At 35.7% G+C, this 16520-nt stretch overlaps 1 protein-coding gene across 4 annotated transcripts in view; it reads left to right on the forward strand.

Annotated features, from left to right (window-relative positions):
• LOC150096328 (protein AMN1 homolog) overlaps positions 1 to 16520 on the forward strand; it is a 164024-nt gene that overhangs the window by 60649 nt on the left and 86855 nt on the right. For all 4 annotated transcript variants that reach the window (XR_016549951.1, XR_016549950.1, XM_090409358.1 and 1 more), the window contains exons 5-6: positions 1386 to 1442; positions 9553 to 9664. Coding sequence is in view for 2 of the 4 variants with exons in the window: in XM_090409358.1 (XP_090265484.1) it covers positions 1386 to 1442; positions 9553 to 9664 (169 nt within the window). In the remaining 2 variants the exon portion in view is untranslated. The remainder of the gene's footprint in view (positions 1 to 1385; positions 1443 to 9552; positions 9665 to 16520) is intronic.

Below are 16520 nucleotides of genomic sequence, written 5' to 3' on the forward strand. Positions count from 1 at the left end.
GCTGATATTTTGTGTTACAGATAAGGATGATTAACTTTGTGTGGAGATTATACTTTCTTAAGATTGTGAAGATATTTTTAGATGTGTCTGAGAATCTGTTTTATAAGTGTGTTTAAAAATCTGTTAATATTGTGTGGATTGTAGCTATTAGCTTGAGAGGGTATGGATATGTGATAGAATTTATTAAGTATGAAGGTTCTGTGAGAAAAAAGATCTTACTTTGCCCCACCTTACCTTTAATAGCATTTCCAGAGATCTTCAATCAAGATTGTTTCTCTTATTGGATTAACTTTCACATTAAATCACAAATGCATTGCATCTGCAGCTTCTAAAAAACTTGGTATCCTCTTCCATTTAAAAACCTTCTTTCTTGTATGTACAATGTCTAACAAATATCCAAAACTGCCTGTTAGAATGCTATTCTTGCATTTGAGGTGGCATACCAAAAACCTCCCGAAGAATATTTGATGCTGTTCAGAAGTAAGCAATCCACTTAATAGATGACACTCCTCTCACACAAACTCCCCCCAGTTATAAAGCTTTGTATAAAATTTTTTTATATGATGATACAGTATTATTTTTAGCACCCAGTGCTACTGTCTCTAATCAATGGCATAATTCAAATTTTATAACTAACATAATTAAACTATTGAAATAACCAAATCATCTTTTGAACGAAATTAGAAAATTAGTTTTCACTTAGTATGATTAATTGATTAATTGTAGTTTATTGTTCTTGGCAGCAGATGTAGTTTTTTCTTATTGGAAAAAGGAAAAAAAAAAGTGAGACCATCCTAACATTTTATTTATTCATTTATTTCAGTATAGGTCAACCAGGAAATATAGTAATTGACTAAAATGAAATTTAATGCTGGGCTGCCTCATTTTGTGGTCCTTTTCTAAAGAAAAAGCACACACAAAGTTGAAAAAGTAATTCTTCTCCCCCTCATATTCTGTGCTGTATACCTGAAGAATTTTATTGAACTTTTGTGCATGTTTGCTGATTTTGTTATATCACAGTTGAATGTTTTCTATATATATATAGAACAAGTATTAAAATATATATAAAGAATGCATTTTTAGATTACATAATTAATGAATATGACAGAAACATCCCAACAAACTTTGCAGGGAGGCCTATATGGAGGCATCTGGATGTTTTTGTAATTTATTGTGCTCTGAAAATACAAAACTATATCTTAACATTTGATTTAAAAAAATTAAATCTTCAGCTGTGTTAACTATTAGAATGTTAGTGGTCTGTGTTGCTTCTAAACATAATGTCTTTTTCTTATAAAATGTTAACTTAATTTATCAAAAGATAAATTTGTTTTGAAATAACAAATCAGTGTGATCTGTTTAAACACCTTTTCTTTCTGTTATAGGTTAGCGATTCTGGTGTTAAAATGCTAGTAAATGGTCAATGCATCAAGACTCTTAAGGTTGTTAAATTTGTAACTCCAGAATATCATTTCTTTTTGATAATAAATATTACTAGATATAATTTCTAAATTATATTTTAATCATGTTATGTTGCATTTTAAGGAACTGGAGGACCTAAAAGGACTGTAGATATTCTTGAGATAGTTGAAATGTAATGCATGATTTGCAGGCCCTAAATAGACTAAATACTGGAAGTCTTAAACAATGGAACCTTGCTCAGGCTTCAGTGAATGTGTATGCCAAATGCAGGTACAGTTGATCTACAGCAACCCTCTTCCAGGACCTTCATGTGATGAACTGTTAGTAACCATGGATATATTACCCCAGCCACAAACATCCTGTGTGTGGACACCATACCACAACCCTTGTAAAAATGGTGCCATGCCTCTATAGTACACTAGTAGACAAATTTTGTCTGATGTAATATACATACCAGCCACTGAATTATAAACCTTTATGCAAATATACATAAATGTCATTTATGTCTATGCAAAATACTTGGTCACATGCATCACCACATGTTCTAGGCAACATGGTGATGCATGAGAAAAACAAAGAATCTTTCACAGTTCGATAAAGGGGACTAATTGTGGGTACCTGTGCTGGAGCTATGATTTTGAAGACAGTAGATCTGACTGGTTTCTCAAAAGGTGAGATATACTGGGTATTCAATCAGTGGAAAAATAACCTGTATTGCTTGTCTAAGAGGCATAACTGCAGTCCTAAAACATGTGTCAGGAATGAAATCACCATCATCTGAAAGGTTTGTATGAACAGACAGAATTTCCCGTGTACAGCAGGAAGTTCTGTTGACCAAAGCATTTAATGAAGGCTGTTCCTGATCCATATTTCACTGAACTATGGGTAGAGAACAAACTGTAGAGAACAACTATGAAAAGTTAGTCTGCCAGTAGCTCAGTTGATAAGTAGTCACTACTTGTTTGCTATAATGGCTACAGGTTTGATTCCCATAAGGCATTGATGTTTGTGAAAGCTCTCTAGGGGAGCTTATCTATCTTCTTGAGTTTATAAGACTTTAAAAAAAATAAAAAATTAAAAAAAGAAGCAAAGAGAAAAATAATTACATGCAGATAAAAGGAGAACCTCTCAAAACTTTCCACATCTGTGTCTTAAGTATGCATGGTCTCAGTTCCAACCTCAGTGATGTTCCCTTCTCAGTCTGCTAAACTGCATTCCGATTTTTCCCATGAAACCTAACTTTCACCTTCTTTAATGTTAAGACATTTTACATCCTTAGTAATCTCTCTTAAATTGTTCTCATGTCTGCCAGATAATCCTAACTATTCTCCATGCACCTCTGTTCTTTTCCTTACTTATCTGTCTTAGACTAAGGTACTGTTGACGTTAGTTTTCTAGGCAATTAAGCAGCACTCACACAGTTGGCTTTCATCCACATGTGTGACATTTGTACCTATGTGTTAATTTCTTTGGTTTGATTATTGTTTCCAGTCTTCTGATCCAACTGTGCACAGTGTGTGTGTGTGTGTGTGTGTGTGTGAGAGAGAGTCTGTGTATCACTGAAAGTTCTTATAAGAATGGAGACACTAAATAAATTAAAGATGCCAAGAAATTATATTCTTGGTTTAATCCTTTAAAAGTTTGTGCATGAAGTATCTTCACAATTAGGAAATAGAAACATTTCCATTTCCTACTCTGCATTAAAGTTTTATTGCGGACTCCACTCCTCCTACTAGTGCTTAAAAATTTTCAAGCAAATTGTAAACACATCCTTTCAAATAATTTTAAAACAAGGAATTTTGAATCATATCCAAAGTAAGCAATTTTTATCATATTCAAAACATATTTAACATGGCTTATATGTTTTGGAGAAAGCAAATCTCCTACTCTTACTTTTCTTGAATTCTTGTATTGATGATCTCAGTAAATGTCCTGTACTATCTGAAACTGACATTTAACGTTTATTTTTATTTATTTATTTTTTTATCTGAAAGAGATTTGTGTCCAATCTTGTCCAAAGTGGATACCAGAAAAAAAAAAAAAAGAAAGTCTTCTAGTCCTGATGATAATTTTGACACCATTTTAAAGGCTTGTGATCCAGGGTTGACTCCTATTTTGTGTTGTCTTTTTATACTCCTAATTCAACTTGTATTTATCCTGTAGTTTGATAATTAGCCCATCTTCAAACTACAGTTGACTCTTACTATAGCAAATTCATAGGAAAAGTTTGTTATAGTTAATAGTTTGCTCTAGTGAGTTTCTTTTAGCATAGCATTATGATGCTGAGGCTTTGATCAGGATGTTCCATGAATTCACTATTACAGTGAATGAATTTTAATGTTGTTTGCTATAGCGAGACTTAACTGTATTTCTAAGAAGGGAGGTGGAAGGCAAATGTTGATTATCGAATTGTTCTGTCCAGTTGGTCTCACTTCTCTTTTGTTATAAAATACTAGAAATCTATGAACATTTAGTCTTCTACACTGTCTGGAAATCTCTCAACAAATAAACAGTCTCCAATATTGAATTGTCACTATTGGTAATCAAAGGTTCATCTTGCTTGTGTCACTCATTTTTTTTTGAACCAATATCAAGAAATCTGTAAGTGGTTGCTCATAATACCTTCAAGGTATTTGATTAAGCTTGGCTTTGGCAAAAGGTCTCTTAAGTAATTTCCCTTCTTATGGTCTGCCCTTTGACTTCTACAACTGAGTTGCCATCTTTCTCTCTGATTGTATATTACCATAGATCTTTATTCTCAAAGCTTGTCCACTATTGCTGGAGTACCGCAGGACTTCATCCTACTCCATTTTCTATATCACTAACTTTTTCAGTTGATTGTACATCCATTCTGAAGTTTTTCTGTGACAGTGCATTGCACTCTTTCTCATATAAGTTTCACATTATCAGATTGCCAAAATTTCTAGAATATCTACAACTTCTTCTTCTTCTTCTTCTGCAGCTTCTCCCACTTAAGTGGGGTCACTGTTTCTTATGAGTCTCCTCCACACCTTCCTGTCTTGGGCTGTCACCACATCCAAGTTCTTCATCTTCAAGTCCTCTTCTACCAGCTCCCTCCATCTCTTCTTTGGCCGCCCACGCTTCCGCCTTCCTTGCACATCCATCTGCATGACCCTTCTTCCCACATATTCGTCCTCCCTCCTCATCACATGACCAAACCATCTCAACCTTGCCTCCTGTATTTTCGCTCCTAAGTTCGTAACTTTCACTGTTCCCCTGACATAGTCATTTCTCAGATGATCCTTTCTGGTCACACCGCACATCCACCTAAGCATTCTCATCTCTGCTATTTCCATCCTGCTAATGTTATTTTTCCTCAGGGCCACAGTTTCTATAGCATATTTCATAGCTGGCCTCACTACTGTCCTATAAATTTTGCCTTTCAGATTGATCGGCACCCTCTTATCACATAACACTCCAGCCATCTCCCTCCAGTTCCTCCAACCTGCTTGTATCCTGCATCCCACTTCCTTCTCACCTCCTCCATCTTCTTCCACTGTCGAACCTAAGTATCTAAAGTCTCTCACCTTCCTGATGACATTTCCTTCCAGCTCCAGGTCTGTCTCCTGGCCACCGCCCACTGCGCAACACATATACTCTGTCTTACTTCTGCTCAGTCTCATACCTCTCTCTTCCAGAACTTTTCTCCATCTTTCCAGTTTAGTTTCCGCTTCTTCTCTTGAATCTACACACAGCAAGATGTCATCTGCATACAGCATTGTCCAAGGTGCATCTTCTCTCACCTCCTCTGTTACCACCTCCATCACAATATTAAACAGAAAAGGACTTAATGCTGACCCTTGATGCAAGCCAACTGTTACTTGAAAACTTTCTGTCTGTCCCAAACAGGTCCGAACACTTGTCTTCACATTTCTGTACATTTCCTGCACCAACCTGACATATTTCTCTGGCACCTTCTTCTCCCTCAGACACCTCCAGACTTCTTGCCTTGGCACTCTATCGTATGCTTTCTCCAGATCAATAAATACCAGATGTAGCTCCCTTTGTTTCTCTCGATATTTTTCCATCATCTGACGTAACCCAAAGATAGCATCTGTTGTTGATCTACCAGGCATGAAGCCAAATTGTTCCTTTGCAATCTCCACCTCCTCCCTCAATCTACCATCAAGAACCCTTTCTAGGATCTTCATTGTGTGGGACATCAACTTTATTCCTCTGTAATTTTTACAGTCTTGTGCATCCCCTTTACCCTTGTAGATGGGAACAAGAGTACTCTCCCTCCATTCCTCGGGTATATTTTCCTGTTGGCAAACTTTCATGAACAGGTCCCACAGCAGGTCAATTCCCTCTTCCCCCAGTGCCTTCCATGCCTCCACTGGAATTCTGTCGGGGCCCACCGCTTTTCCATTCTTCATCCTCTTCATGGCCTCCATCACTTCCATTCTACCGATGTTCTGCACCATCCCCTCAGAAGGCTGCCCATTTCCTCTGTGAGTCCTTGCATTTTCCTCATTCAGAAGTCCCTCAAAGTATATTTTCCATCTGTTTCTTATGTCCACATCCCTCCATAATACTCTTCCTTCAGCATCTTTGATCTGCCTCACATGTAAGATGTCCTTAGCTGCTTTATTTCTACATTTCGCTAGTTGGTAAATTTTTCTCTGTCCTTCCTTTGTTTCTAATTGATCATACAGATCTTGATATGCCATAGTCTTCGCCTGTGCCACAACTCTCTTGGCTTCTTGCTTTCTCTGTTTGTACACCTCTCTGTCCTCTTCCACTCTTGACTCATCCCACTTCTGCTTTGCCTTCCTCTTAGCTGTCACTGCCACTTGTACATCATTATTCCACCACCAACCCTCCTTCTGCTCTCTAATCTTTCCAGATGTCTCACCAAGCACCTCGATTGCACAGCTCAGGATTACTTTTGAATTATGTTTCCACCAATCTTCTACACTTTCCAGTCCAAAACGATTCCTCACACTCTCTTCTTTTAAGCGAAACCACTTAATTGTCTTCATCCCATGGCAACCAGAAGTTCTTATCTTCGGTCTTAATTTAAAGTCTGCGCACAGCAGTCGGTGTTGTTGTGCTACTTGATCTGTTGGAATTACCTTACAATTTGTCACAACCTTAAGATGTTTTCTTCTAGTCAAAATGTAGTCAATTTGTGAGCTGTTGTTACCACTTCTAAATGTTATCAAATGTTCTTCCCTCTTGAAGAAAAACGAGTTCACAATTGCCAGATCAAACGCTACTGCAAAGTCCACAACCCTCTCTCCTTCCTGGTTCATCATTCCCACTCCGTGGCCACCATGCACCCTTTCACAGTCTCTATTCTGTCTTCCTATGTGCCCGTTCAAGTCTCCTCCGACAATCACCATCTCATTTTCTTCCAATTCCCTCATTTCTTCATCTAACACGTTCCAGAACTCATCTTTTTCCTCTGCTGTACAACCAACTTGCGGGGCATATACACATAATACGACCACCCGCTCTTCTCCAAGACCCAATTTCATTCGCATGATCCTGTCGTTCCTTCTACCCACGTCCAGTACTTCACCCTTCATTCTGCCACACACCACAATTCCTACACCATTTCTTCCCTCGTTATTCGCTCCAGAGTAGAACAATTTATATCCATCTCCCAGTTCCTTTGCCTTTCCCCCTTTCCACCTTGTCTCCTGCACACATAAAATGTCCAACTTCCTCTTCCTCATCATGTCTGCCACCTCTCTTCCCCTTCCAGTCATGCTTCCAACATTCAGTGTTCCCACTCGCAACATCCTCTCCACCTGCTGGGCTCGCTTCTTTAACTGCACCCGCCCTTGATGCGGTAGCCCTCGTCCACTTCTCACAGCTGTAGGGCGATGTGGCTGCGCATCGCTTAAGAGGTACGCCCTAGCCCTTATATCATTTTCTTTTCGACTCATAATCATAGTTTGAGTTGGCACTGAAGTTTTACGAATATCTACAACTCTAATTTCCAATTTTCACAACATTCTTCAGTATAAGTTCTGACAGTCAGTTAACTTTTGTGATTGCAAAACTCAATCCTGTCTTATTTCTCACAAACAAGAATGTTTATAATTCCAGTCTTATTTTTGCCAGTAAATACCTCAATATTTTTTTCTTCTTAGAATGCCTCTAAATCTCTAATCTTTTGTAGTAGAAACATATTACAATCATCACAGCATCCACAAAATTGGATTTTCTTTTCACTTCAGGTATTATTTTTCCTCTATACCAATGTTAATATGAATGACAGCAGTCGATTGCTATTTTCACATTTGGGTTGGTATCCCTATGAGCTCCCTAAAAATCCATGACAAATGGAGCAGTTACTTTATTAATAACTTGTCTCTCATCAGCTTACTACTCTTTCACACAGACATTTAGTTGCTACTAAATCTGTTAGTTTGGAGTTAAGTATGAAGTTTCTGAAATCCCAGAACAGAATTTCTTCCTCTTCCTTTATTTCTTCTGCTACTACTGCTCTGCTACCCACTTTTTTTGAACAGCCTTCTATCTTGTGTATTTCCTGAAAAGTTCTTCAGGCACAGTATATTTTCACTTTGTTCTTTCTCCCAGTATAGCAAGGTACTAAAGGTTGAATAGTCTCTCATATATGGAATTACCATTAAACATTATTGTAATTATATAACAAATTTCAGTAATAATTGATTAAATGTAGTAATAAATTGTTAATTTAACTTAAAGCTTACATTAAATTGCTTCAGTAATCTATCCTATCATACTAATAAATGCAGACAAAAATTGCTTGAAACTACTTTGAGATAAAAAAAAACAAACAAACATAGCCTTATCATTAGGTTCATATCATTGGCGTATATCATTATCACATACAAAGCCCATCTAGCCGTGCCTTAAACTGATTCAGTGTGTCTAGACTCAGGCAATGCATTCCACTCTCAGCCATTCTCCATGCGAAAAACCTGCACGCCACTCCTTTGCTCTCACCCTCCTTATACAGTTCCCAGCAATGGCCTCTTGTTCTACCCAACTCTCCCATTCTATGAAAAATCTCTTCCATGCCAACCTGATAACAACCTTTGACTAGCTGATATACTTCAATCATATCCCCCCCCTCCTACTATTCATGAGGCATTGCAATTTACATTCTCTCAATCTGTCTTTGTGCTCCACATTCCAGAGACCACTGACCACCTTTGTGAATATTCTCTGGACCTCCTTTCTAACATATCCTCATCACCATGAAAACTTATGACCAAATCTGTGCACAGTAATACATACGAAGTCTGATCAAGGCCTCATATGTATTATTGTGAGTATGGAATTACAGAGCAGGAAACTATGATAAATTCCATACTTATCATTAGCCTTATCATTGATTAAATGTAGGTGTGGTGAATGGGTGAGATGCATTGCCAGAACGGGTGAAATGTGCTCCAGCATTGAATGTATTCAAGGCAAGGTATGATAGTTATTGTGGTCTATAAGTGTTTGACCTTCCATGTTTAGTCTTCAGACTTCGTGGCGGTTTGGACATAATACTAAATAAACATGCAATCAGCAAACATCAAATTAATGTTTCCCCAATGAGAACCACTAGCACTAACCACTAACATCAAAAATAGTTCAACTTAATGTTGTTGTTGTTTTGAGGGGGGGATTATTATTTATCATTGTTTATTTATTTATTATATGTATATGTGAGCATATATGTACACTATGCATGTATATTTTTTTTATGTGCAGGGTGTTTTAAAGTACCCCTATTCAGAGCAATCTGTAGAGAGAACCACCTAAAACATAAAAGTAAAGTTATGCACAGATTTTGCTTTGGTTATTGTTAACTATGTGGTAGTCAGGACTGACATTTTATCTTGAAAATCATGAAAAACATGATTTTTCAGTGTGGTAACAATGTTCAAAAAAATTTCACTCCAGACTATGTAACATGTAGTAACTCAAGCAAATATATTTTGATACATAACGGTGTTTAGTGCTCTGGCTGTGTCAGTTCCAGAAAACAAAAACTATAAACTCTGGTATATGTTGCTAAGATATAAAATTGTAACCTTTATTTTTGGTTTAAAAAAAAATTATACATGTAGTTATATTTTAAGTCAAAATTACAGTATTATATTTATACCATTTTCATAGGAAGTATGTATGAGAGGATGTGTAAATCTAACAGAACATGCTGTTCAAGCTATTGTTTCACACTGCCCCTTGGTGTCAATTTTGATTTTTCATGGCTGTCCACTCATCTCAGGCAAGTATATTTTTAAAATACTTCAGTTTTTCTAGTTTTCTCATAGTGATCTCTGGAGTTTTGGAAATTTCTTAAAAATATTAATGTGGAAGAAAATAGATTCATGTTGAAAAAAAAAAAAACAAGCAAACATAGATTAAACAAGTTATGTATGAAGCAAAATAGGACAAAAAGACTAAATAAAAAGAAGAAAATGAAATAAAAGTTATCAAAAAAATAGCAATTTATAAACATTAAAAAGGTAAATCTAATATTGTCAAATATGAAGAACATAAAAGAATAAGAAATAATATAAATGACAAACTTATAAAGCAAAATTATTGATAAGGTTATTCTAAGTGACTGGAATATGAGTTATATGGAGCAAAATAAATGCGTGAATATATAAATATTGTATACCTATAATAGAAAGATGACAGTGGAAAAAATGTACTAAATTACAGAAGTTGAATAAATAAAAATATCAGAAGTATTAAAAATAATATACACATGAATTAAAAAAACAATATGCACATTTGAAGATTAAGAAAATCAGTTGGAATTGATAGAATTTATAATTAAATGCTAAATTATAAAATATGTAGGTAAAGAATGACCAAACACACAAGAAGTTTAAACTAATCTTCAAGAAAAAGTCATGAATGTTATCATCATCATTAAATTCCTGCCATGTACCCACAAGGGGTGTACAGGATATGATAGTACTACATGAAAAAATTATATCATTACTAACTTCCTATCTACAGTTTTCCTCCAAATCAGTCTGTTACTTGTCAAGACTCCAACATTATCAGATCTTGTATTTCTATCGTCTAAGGCACTTTGTACCGTATCAATCCACCTATATCTTGGTCTTCCTCTGGGTCGTTTTGCTGCCAACCTTGCAGAGAACACTTGTTTTGCTAATCTTTCCTCGCCCATCCTGTTTAGGTGACCATACCACCTGAGATTAGCTCTGCTAACGCATTCCTGAATGCTGACAATATCAAGTTCTTTCCTAAGTCATGAATGTTATAATATCAGTATTCAAAAAAGGATTAAAATCTGTAACTAAAAATTATTGAGGACACATAGCAAACACAGTCAATTATTAAATTTACTGTGTAATGTCTGAAAAATACGCACAAAAATTAAGAATTAGAATCATAACTGAATTATAATGACAAACAAGAGAAGGTCACTTACTGATGCTACATTTGTTATAAAACAAATAATAGAAAAATTATTAGATTTTTCCCTTTTTTTATTTATGCTCTGGTGTTTTGACAGTATTTAATTACAAGACGTTTTAAAAGTATTAACATGAAGAAATATGCCACTGCAAATTATTGACACGAAAAAACACGATTGTTATCTGATGCCTATACAATCAACAGCTACAACATGCCGGCTCGGGTGTCACCCACGATATGAATCGAGCGATCGGGGTTGGATCGAAAAGTGGGATACCGAAAGGAAACAGAAACTGAAACTAACAGAACTGTTATCAGTAGGAACATGGAATGTGTGGACATTCAGGATGTCAGGAAAATTAGAACTACTTCGTGAGGAAATGAAGAGATATCGGTGGGATATACTAGGATTGACAGAGATGAGATGAACATCATCTGGAGAGATCAATGGATGCGAAGTAACATGGTCAGGACATGACACCAAAGCAGGAGTTGGCCTCCTTCTTAGCAAAAGAGCTCAAGAGGCACTGTTAGGCTACAAACCAGTCAATGAACGAATCATAGTAGCAAGATTTCAGGCAAAACCATTCAACATATGAGGATATTGTCAATATCCTCAGCACAGATGAGGATATTGACTTATTCTACAAAGATCTGATAGAGACAATAGAAACAATACCAAAGCATGATGTGCTAATTATTGAAAGAGATTGAAATGCCAAAGTTTGAATAGATAATGATGGTTGGGAAAGAGTCATGGGAAAATATGGTTTCGGAGAAAGAAATGAACGAGGTGAAAAATTGTTAGAATTTGCTGTGGACCACGAGATGATGATCTGTAACATCAATATACAAACGATGGGAAAACCAAAAACATGATATGATTATAATTAAAAGAAGATGAATAACATCAGTACAGCAATGTTGAACTTTTCAAGGAGCAGATATAGACTCGGACCATAGTTTAGTGATTACAAACATCAAGTTGAAATTAAAAAAGAAATATAAACCCCAACATCAGAATAGAAGAGATACAGCACGAATAAGTGAAGCAGAAATAGGAAGAAGGTACAGAATAGTGTTAGAAGAGAAACTTAAAAGTGTGGAGAAAGAAAAAAAACTCGAATTTAAGAGTGAAAAGAATAATGAAGGTGATAGAAGATGCAGTTGAAGAAACAGTACCAGAAGAAGAGAAGATCAAGAAGAAATGGATTACACAAGAAACACTGAAGTTAGTACAGGAGAAAAGAATGTTGAAGATAAGAAGGGATACATCAGAACAAATAGAAGAGCAATATAGAAGAAAGTGTAATGAGGTGAAAAAAGCAGTCAGAATGGATAAAATGAAATGGTTAGAAGCCCAATGCTACAATATAGAACAAATACTATGGAGAGCATAAAACAAGGGAGGTATACAAAATGATTAGAACCATTAATAGAAAGTGGTAACCAAAACAGACCACAATTAAAGACGAAAAAAGTGAAGTATTGATGAATAAAGAAAAAATTGTACAGCGGTGGACAAGATACTGTAGTGAGTTATATGAAGAAAAACCAGATTCAGATAACATTGGGAAACTGACTGAAGAATTGAAGCAGATATCACCACCAGGTAATGAGCATGATATGGACATTTTAAGAGGAGAGGTAGAAAAAGCAATAGGACGGCTAAAACACAAGAAGAGTCCTAGTAACGATAACATTACTGGAGAAATGATTAAATATGGTGGTGAAAATATGGTTACAGAAATACACCAACTATGTAATATGGTATGGAAAGAAGGGAAAATGCCAGAGGAGTGGGTGAAATCAATATTAGTAACATTATACAAGAAAGGAAATAGCTAGAATGTAAAAATTATAGAACAATTGTCTTGATAAGTCACCTTGGTAAAGTGATGATGATCATATTGACAGAAAGACTGAGAACACAATTGGAAGCATACCTTGCAGACGAGCAAGCAGGATTTAGGAAGGATAGAACTACAATTCAACAGATTTTGACAATGAGGTTAATAGCAGAGAAAGCTAGGAGAAAAAACAAAAACATATATACTTGCTTTGTTGATTTTCAGAAAGCATTTGACAGTATTGACCAGAAAGTGACATTAGCAGTTATGGAATCCTATGGACTTGATAAAAAAACTAATAGCTCTATTAAAAGATGTTTATCAGAATGCAGTTGCAGCAGTTAGAATAGGTGATGATTTGGGGAAATGGTTTAAAACAAGCAGAGGTACTAGACAGGGAGACCCAATATCACCAAGCATTTTCATCACACATTTAGAAAGAGCAATGGACAAATTGAAGGAAGATGCCAAAGAAATATCTGTACACGGAATGAGAATTAACAATCTGAGATTTGCAGATGACATTGTTATTATTGAAGAAGACGAAAGAGAACTACAAAAAACACTGAAACTGTTAAATGAGGAAGAGAAGAGATTTGGACTTGTTATGAACTTGGAAAAAACAAAGGCAATGGTATTTGGTGAAAAGAAGATGAAACAGAAGATACAAGTGGATGGAATATAGAAAATGTAGAACAATTCACATATTTGGGAAGTAAACTGACTTGACTTGGACTGTAAAAAAGAAATAAAGATCAGGATTGCAAAGGGAAGAACAAATCTGAAGGCCATGGATAATATCTGGAAAAGTAAAGTGATCAGCCTGCAAACAAAACTAAGAGTACTGGAAACATGCATCTTCAGCAGTGTACTGTATGGATCTGAAACATGAGTAATAAATAAGGAATCATTTGGCATTTGAAAGAACTTGTTACAGAAAGATTCTAAGAATAGGATGGGTACAGAAAATCACCAGTGAAGAGCTCTATCAGAAGATACAACCAAAACAGAATCTAATGCAGAAGATTATAAAACGGAAGCTGCAATTATTTGGACACATCTGTAGAATGAGTGACGACCGGAAGATAAAGACATTTATGTTTGGTAATTTGGATGGTTTAAACAGAAGAGGTAGACCATACAGAGAATGGATAGACGATATAAAAGACTGGTGTGGAATGGGTGTACAAAAATTGCGACACTGTGCACTGGACAAAGAAAGGTGGAAGAAGATAGTGAAGCAGGCATCGGACATCAACGGGCAGTGAGCCCATGGTTCGTGACGATGATGATGAAATTATTGACCTGATTACAAAACAAATGTATGTTATGATAATAAAATATATCATATTTTATTATCATAATAAAAATGAAAGAAATAATGAAAGAAAATAGATCTTTAAATAAAATCCGTCTTTATTTAAGATATGAATTAAAAAATAAATGGAAGTTATTTGAACTACAGCAAATGTCATAATTTTAGTAATCGAAGTAATTTTATATAAACTTGGTTTTTAATCCTATTTCTCAAGTGAGCAAACAGACAAGTAAGTCGAGTTTGCGTCTGCACGTAGTACAAGTCTAGGCAACTCATGGTAGTGCAACTCGTGGTAAAGGTGGATTAAGCTCTGATCGCTTTCCTTAGTATTTTTCCCTTAATGTAAAGCACATCCCCTTGCAGAGATGTATGATGCTATGCATTAAAGGCAATGGTCATTACCCATACCGGTTTTGACCTTTATTGAGGTCTCGTCAGTGGGAGCCAGACCTGTAATGCAGAGCTTATGAATTTTCCTAAACAAGTTGCCACAAGAAAGCACCTTGTGAAAAATATCAGAACAAATAATGTAATTTAAATAACTTGAAATAATGATAAAAAATGAACATAGCTGCCAAAAAAAAAGCATCTTCCCTAATTGAAGCAGATGCCAACTGAATCTCTTAGTAGTAGATGGTTTTCATCACCTGGTGAAAAAAAAATCAATTACCATATTTAATTCACAGAAAATAGTTTCCAGTCCACACACACGCACCTCATTTCATCCCACAAGTGTGGCTGTCAGCTTCATGACTATGTCAAACACACTTTAGTGATCCCAAATCTCTGCTATTTGAGGATGTAGCAGTAAAATAGTTTCGCAAGTTACTCACTACATGGGACCAAACGTGATAGTAACATATCAGGAGCAATCCTGATCAGCTAGTGAATAATCCATCTGCCATTTAATCTGAGAGATCAACCTGAAGGAAGTCAGTTTGTAGGGGAAATTATCAAGACCATAAATTAGTGTATTCTGTGTTGGATACATTGCTGTTGGTATTTAATCCACACTTCAAATCCTCCTATTCTTTAACTTCCTTTCACCACAAACCATGTATTTCACTAACACTGTGGGTAAAAAAAAAAAAAAAAAAAAAAAAAAACACCAAAAAAGTAACAACCTCCCCTAAAAAAAAAAGAAAGAAAGAAATCATCTATCAAAAAATATTCACATCCACTTCACTAACATTTGTGAGCTTAGCTTCAACATAAGACACCAACCAGCACTTACATCTAAACTTGATCTGTTATTTTAAATGTAACCTCAACTGGCACATTGTCAAGTACTGCTGTTCACTCCATCTATCCAAACTACACTTTGCAGGATTTGTTCTACCCTAAAGGCAGATTGTCTATGTAGTTTTCAAATCTGATATCCCATGTCAGAGAATGGCAAATCTTGAATCTCTTTTTTATGATCTGCTCTGGCTCAATTCCCTTGTTGATTCAATTGCATTCGTTTGCTGTCTGTGTTGCTCTCTAAATTTTGATTACCACTTTGACCTTTTTCATCATTTGTCTTTTTAATCTTGGCTATCTATGGTCCAAATACTCAAACAGTGGGTTGGTCTTCCTTAAACACTTCTATTTTCTGTTTCCACTGATCAAGCTAGCAGAGATGTTTGCTGCCAACAACAGTCTTTCATTTTTCATAAACTGTTCATCTGTGGACTAGAATATAAAAATATAAAAAAAAAAAACACAAAAAAAATAACACCCCCCCCCCCAAAAAAGATAGAAATCATCTATCAAAAAAATGTTCACATCCACTTCATCAACGTTTGTGAGCTTAGCTTCAGCATAAAACAGTGTACACCAACCAGCACTTACAAACATCTAAACTTGATCTGTTATTAAACGTAACCTCAACAGGCACATTGTCAAGTACTGCTGTTCATTCATCTGTTCAAAGTACACTTTGCTTGATCTCTTCTTAACTAGAAAACTAGTTAAGATAAAAGCAAGGGTAATGAAAATGGATATTTCTCTTCATTTTTCATTACCCTTGATCTCATCTTAACTGGTTTTCCTAATAAATATATGGTGGAGATCAGCACTCCTCTTAGTAACTCTCACCATAACTTTGTCTAAGTCTCCTTTCATGTAACATGTTGTTCATCCAGCCATTCTAATGTTTTGACACTCCAATATTGTCAAATGGGATGATCTGTGTGATTTCTTCTTTCATTGGGCTGACTATTGTTTTTGCTCTTTTGATCCAAATACCTGCTCCAACCAAATAAATGAATGTTTTCATTTCCCTATCCATTCCACTTACAAAACCTAAACCACTATTAAACCATGGTTTTGCAAGTCAAAAAATAAAATAAACTTATTGTGACTCAAAACCAAAATATTAGCTTACCACTCAGCCTATACTTCAGCAGAAAACTGCTGAAAAAAAAATCAGCAAATCCAAATCAGACTTTGAGAGGACAAGGTGCAGAATGCTTGCATGCTTAAGTAATGGTTAGCCCTCTGGTATCTTGCCAAAAGATTGCACTCGAAAAATA

The sequence above is a fragment of the Typopeltis vanoorti genome, chromosome 19, assembly GCF_054136105.1.
Source record: "Typopeltis vanoorti isolate ZY-2024b chromosome 19, IOZ_Tvanoo_1.0, whole genome shotgun sequence".
NCBI classification, from domain to species: domain Eukaryota; kingdom Metazoa; phylum Arthropoda; class Arachnida; order Uropygi; family Thelyphonidae; genus Typopeltis; species Typopeltis vanoorti.